Here is a 6,000-nt window from a genome sequence, read left to right as displayed (position 1 = left end):
TGTTATTGATTACACATTACATGACAAAATGCAGTTGTATGTTCAAATGCATGTAGCAAATTCAGTTACACATTTAATAAAAAAGCGTTTGGATTACTTTTGGATTACTTTTAATGACTTTTGAAAATGAAATAAAAAATGACATTACTAAGCCAAAACAGATTTTAATTATTTGTTGTTATTTATTTATTTATTTTTAAACATGTTGTTAAGACTTTAAGAATCACTTGGCAAATTAGTGAGTCTGCAGTAAAATATTTCGAAATCAATAGATTCAGAATTGTTTCCGTTATTACTTTTGCGGAGAGAAAGAGAGAGAGGGGAAATACGTCTAATAACCTATATCGAATAAGATTTATTCATTAAATAATTCAACATAATCAATAAATCATAAATCTATATCCGACTTTCTGATTGAGACTGTACAGTCTTTCGGGTCTGTGTGTTTGTGTGCCATCTCTCCTCCCTCCGGCCTCCATGTGACAGGAGAAACTGTACTACCCAATGCGCTGCGCATGGATCGAGTTACTGAGTTCTGGCCTCTCGCGCCGCTGCTCACTTCAGTCAGTCAGCAGTCAGTCTCAGCCGGGCGGGTGCAGGCGCACCGACACACCGCTCCACACTCACTCTCCGCCTTCTCACATCCATTCAGCTTCATTCCGAAGATGACCGTGAGCACTGCGGGTACATCCACGAGCCTCACCTCCTCCAACCGCGGAGAGTAGATCCGGAGCCGAGGAGAGAGAGAGCGAGTAACCCACCTCTCTCTCGTCTCTCCCCATCATCTGCCTCAAACCGACAGCCGAAGACAGCCCAAATCTCGATCTCACCCACAAACACTCCTGCTTTTAGCTCTCGAGACGCGTCTCGTCGGTCGGGATATTGTGGAAGTAATTTTAACGCAAGGATTTTGTTTGCTCTGTTCGCTGAGGATGGATAATATCAACGTGGAGTCGGTGGAGAAGGAGTGCGGGGCGCTCGGTGGATTATTCCAGGCGATTGTCAATGATATGAAGGTGAGAGGTTTGACACGACGCTTTAAACAGTAGATTCTTCCCGAGCGTGACCAGCATGCAGATGCTGAAATACCTAAACCCGTTATATCGCTAAAGTGACTTTAAGCAAATAACCACAATGCAATATACAATCGAGTATGTGTGTTAGACCGAATGACAGGGGAAATTGCTATATGTGGCATGCAGAAGATAGATAGATAGATAGATAGATAGATAGATAGATAGATAGATAGATAGATAGATAGATAGATAGATGAATTCATGCATGCATGCCTCTAAATGTTATGGGGTACATTAAAATATAGCTGAAGGCATGTCGCATATTCAACTCGATACGGTTCGCTTTAATGCCAGTGCGGCTGAATACACTGTATCCACACGGGAATGTTGTGCATGTATAGAGGATATGGAGGGGGGTTCACTCACACAATAGGAAACTGACTGAACTGCTGCTGATTAAGCAGATGCGGTCGCGCGCCATTCCGTGTCACACACGGTGAGGTGTGTTGCGTCTGCCTGATGGATTGCAGCGCTCGGTCATATCATTGGGTGTATGAGCGTAAAAGAGCGGCCGCGCTCACGTGAAAACCCTGTATCGATCTTCTGTCTGGTTTCATATTTTAACCGCATCGAGAAGAAGACGCACATTCGTTCTGGATGAGTTAACCGGGTTCCCAGACGCATTTGAATACAAATGTGTTGTTCTGATGAACTAACCAGCTTGTGAAACCCAAACATGACAATTTTCGTGAGAAGCTTTCTTGTCAAGATCAGTGTTTCATTGCACTGACAAAAAAAAGTGGTTTTCTGACAGACCTGAGCTCTTCTGCATCTGCTCTGTGCTCTGGTCAAAGAATTTCTCTTCTCATTCATAATTTAACTCTTATTTCTCCAACATGCTCATGGTCTCTTGCTGTTAAATGGGGGGCTGTTAAATATGGGTCAGCTATCATGCCAACATGCATGTCTGTTGAAGGATATTGAGCAGACAGCGGCATTGGCACACATGGGGTCGATGATGTTGCCTCTGAGTTCTTGATTTTGATGTCTGGCACAGTTTAGCTGTGAATGAGCTCAGCCTGCAAGACAGTTTCAGGCTTCACCTTTAAGGTTGATTCTGATGCTGATGCTGTTCCTGGTCTCGCTCATGCTCGCTTTGTGATTGGACCCTGTTGGCGCGTGGATGCAGTGCAGATTGCCTTCGACATCCTCTGATGTTGCTATATTGAAATGGCAAAAAGCAGTGGATGACTAAAGAGTTGTTAAAGTTATATTCAATGATGGATGCTCAAAGAAGTGTAGGTGTTTTTACTTAATAATGACCACAATAAAATAAGTTACTGTTTTTGGGTATTAAAATCTTCCACTGTCTTCGTTCTGCTTCTGCCTTTGCTTGTCTTTATGGGTTGTATGCAGCCTGTGGCTATGCCAGCTCAGTTGTCATGTGTGTCTCATCACCAAAATGTCAGCTGGATCTTCTTTGTTCCCTGAGATCTCAACACTACTGGAATAAGGGATTGTTCAGACTTGGCAGGTGTGGTTTGTAAAACCAAATCTGCTGTGATTGCTCTATTAGTGCTCTTAATTTGAATAAGTGTCAGCCAAACCTTCATGCGGACTAATGCTGTATACCAGACAACACAGAATTGGGAGATTTTATATTTCTCATTTAGAAATAACATCTAGAACTCTTCTCAGTTGGACATTTGACCTGTGATCTCTCAGGGCAGATCGAGGACTTCAGTGAGACATTCAGTTTGACATCACTTCACAGATGGTGGCTAGTTCTGCTTCAGCAAGATTAGCACGAAGATACCTTATGTGAAACATATAAATAAACTTTCAGATATGTTTACAGCACAAAATGAGTGCAAACCATTAAGGCTATTTCTAGAGATTATATTAGCTTTAGTGCAATATTCTATTGGTTTTATTTGTCAGCATTTTTTAATGTTCAGCTAGCTATTTTTGCCCAATAGCATGAAATATTATGAAATATTCACATCTCATGTGAAGCCAAAGCCGACATTGAGATGAGTAGTGGCACTAGGGCTGCACGACATTTGAACAATTTGACATTGCAATATTTTTTTCTCTGCGATATATATAATATAATAAAATATAATTATAAAAACTATGGCTTTGCGATTTGGGGAAAATATCTATTTGCGATTACTTTGAAAGATATTGCGATTTTGATTTGATTTGCGATTTAATTTTGTAGTCAAGCTTCAGCTCAGTATTCTCTTTCGTAGCTTCTTACTGCTAATGCAGTGACTGAAAAGATATCAGATTATATTAGCAAACATCTCTGAAATTGTACTTTGCTTGTTACTAGATTGAGTCACTGCCAATACTTTTAATTGACTTTTTAGCAAGACATTCCCCATATAGCCGCCTGTGGTGCTTTTTTAGGTGCTGGTTGTTGTATTTCCTCGAGCTGTGACAACAATTCTGTGACAGCTCTTACAAATGACCTGGTATTATTTGGTGTCTGTGACTTTGAAACCAAGATATTCCCATATTATCGACGTGCTGTTTTTCTTTGATATGAATTGGTCTATTAATGCTTCTGAAGCGGCAGACACCATCATCCCTCTCGTTCGCGATTTCCTGTTTGTTTGTTTTTTATTATGGATGTTCCGCATAGTTCGGTTGCACAATTTTGATTGGGCAGAAGGAAAGTGTGCTCACTCAGTTGGCGAGTATGACAGCAGTCTTGCATTTGCTCTGGGTGGGGGAAGTTAAATAATATACCTGTGCATTTCATATCACAGTCTCTTGCATATAGCTAAACGTAATGTTTAAAATCGCGATTCGATTTCGATTAATCACACAGCTCTTATGGAAACTGTGTTCATCATAACTAAAAGCTACGTCATGTTTGCTGGCCTCACGCATCGCACAGCCCTGTCAGTCAGTCAGCATGCAACCATAAAGGGGTAAACAAATAACACACAGCACTCTTACGATTACAAAAAAGTTCGCTCAGTTATAATTCCCTTACATTTTAATATGTTTTGTTGCAATTATAACAGTGATGGGTATCGTTAAGGTTTTAACGAGATTACTACTGTTATCGATATCACTTATCAGTTCGGTACTTTAATGGTTCTCTTATTGGTACTTTTTGTAGTGTTTTATTTAAGGAAAAATTAAACAGAATTAACAACACTTTATTTTATTATTACGTTTTAATATAAATAAAACGAAACCAGTAAGTGTAAAACAAATCAATCATTTTTTTTCCTGTAAAAGAATTTACGATGGTTTGAAGGAAACTGACTCTCAGTTTTTAACCATTCTTCTGGAGGAAAATCAACATGTTTGCCTTTTCTGGCAGAAGTCGTGATCTTCCTTGGTTTATTGTGCTCCCTGCATTTGAAAAAATACCTTCTTTGAGTTGCAAAATGCAGTTAAATGAGATAATGTTTATGATTTTTCATTAACACATCCACATAAAGAGTTAACAGTGTTTTGGGACTTAACTGTGTTTTTAATACAGTTTTGGAGCATCTTGCAATGTAAAAATAAGCAGTTTTTTTATAATTTCTTAACAAGCATAGTTTATTAAGCTCAGTTAAATCATGCTGTAAGTAATATTTAATCAGCAATAATTCTCCAGTACCGATTAATTGTCAACCGTTAATGTCAGAGCTTATCGATACTTCAGTCTTTTGTAATGTAGCACCGATACAGAAAAAGTACAGAGTTTCGGTACCCATCTCTCATTATAATCCGCTACCAAAAAAAAAAAAAATACAGCAACAACTAAAAGTTTTGAATGAAGGCTGTGATGTAGCCGTGGCGGAATGAGTTTTGGTGTGGCGCCCCGCCATGGAAGAATGAATGTAGCAGAAACCATAATCTTATTTTCTGTTCAACTGATCAAAAAAACTCAGAGGTCCGCAAAGTCCAGGGTGAACAAATGATGATAAAATTAAGTGAAGTTTCATAAACTAATTTCGAGAGGAGCACGTGATATGATTGAGCACGTCTGGCCACTCATCTGTAATCAGTAATAATCCAATCAGAGTGATCCTAGTTTACTATAAATGGATAATTTTCTCCCTACTGTTCTATCTTCGTTTGGAAGAATCCCCCCTTCCACCCCATCTCCTCCTTTTCCTCCCTTTTCTAAAGGGGGAGCTCTCGAGACCTACCTGATCTCAGATCTCCTGATATGCTTATTGACCGGGCGGGAGCCCTGGGCTCAAATAACTCCGAGCTCAGGGTTCTCTCCTGGGACAGCATGCCAAACCTGCTTTATACGACAAGTATATCTAAGTGGGAACTCTTGAAAATTTTTATGTGAACTATCCCTTTAAAAACGACAGTGTGGATAAGTGAAGCAGGACTAAATGTGCAATTTTCTACCTTTTTTATTTGCCCTTACCAAACGACCCAACATAATCAAACAGCAAGTGTAAACTCACTATTCTTCAAGTCCTCTTTTTCACGCAGCGGATTTCAAAGATGCTGTTTGGAAAGTTTGAGAAAAGCGTAACTGTGCTTGAATGATTGCTTGGGTTTCCTGCCAAAAAACACGTTCAAAAATAAAGGATCTTTAATGCCATTGATGGTTTAATCAAGAACCTATAATAGGCTTTCTGATACACAAACGGGGGTTTATAGTCAAAAACGTTCCTTAAATTCTTTTAAAAAGTCTTATAACTATGGAAAAATGTTTATTTTAAGAATCAAAAAGTATTTGAACTATTAAAAATGTACTGTGAAGCTGAGTGGAACAGAACGCAGCAGGGGAATACAAACTTCAGATGGATTTCCAAATCGCCATCAGTTTGATTTCACAATCGATGTCCATTTGATTTCAATGCACAACTGTACATTGTGTTTTTGTGTCTGGCTCTTGCGAGGGCATTGTTATAGAAAGGTTGTTATGAGTACGGCTCTGGATCATGGGGGGAGGATGATCGGATTTGAAGGGAGGGGGATGGAGAAATGAGATGGAAAGGGTTGAGGA

At 39.4% G+C, this 6,000-nt stretch overlaps 1 protein-coding gene across 2 annotated transcripts in view; it reads left to right on the top strand.

The window, feature by feature from the left end:
- The first annotated feature begins 468 nt into the window (after positions 1 to 468).
- Positions 469 to 6,000, top strand: part of mtss1lb (MTSS I-BAR domain containing 2b) — a 174,227-nt gene continuing 168,695 nt past the window's right edge. For both annotated transcript variants that reach the window (XM_056462010.1, XM_056462009.1), the window contains exon 1: positions 469 to 1,016. In XM_056462010.1, the coding sequence (XP_056317985.1) occupies positions 933 to 1,016 (84 nt within the window). In that variant the 5' untranslated portion in view covers positions 469 to 932. The remainder of the gene's footprint in view (positions 1,017 to 6,000) is intronic.

Source organism: Danio aesculapii, chromosome 7 (assembly GCF_903798145.1).
Source record: "Danio aesculapii chromosome 7, fDanAes4.1, whole genome shotgun sequence".
In the NCBI taxonomy this organism is placed as follows: Eukaryota; Metazoa; Chordata; class Actinopteri; order Cypriniformes; family Danionidae; genus Danio; species Danio aesculapii.
Note: the sequence above shows the minus strand (reverse complement) of the source record. Positions and strands in the feature narration are given on the sequence as shown.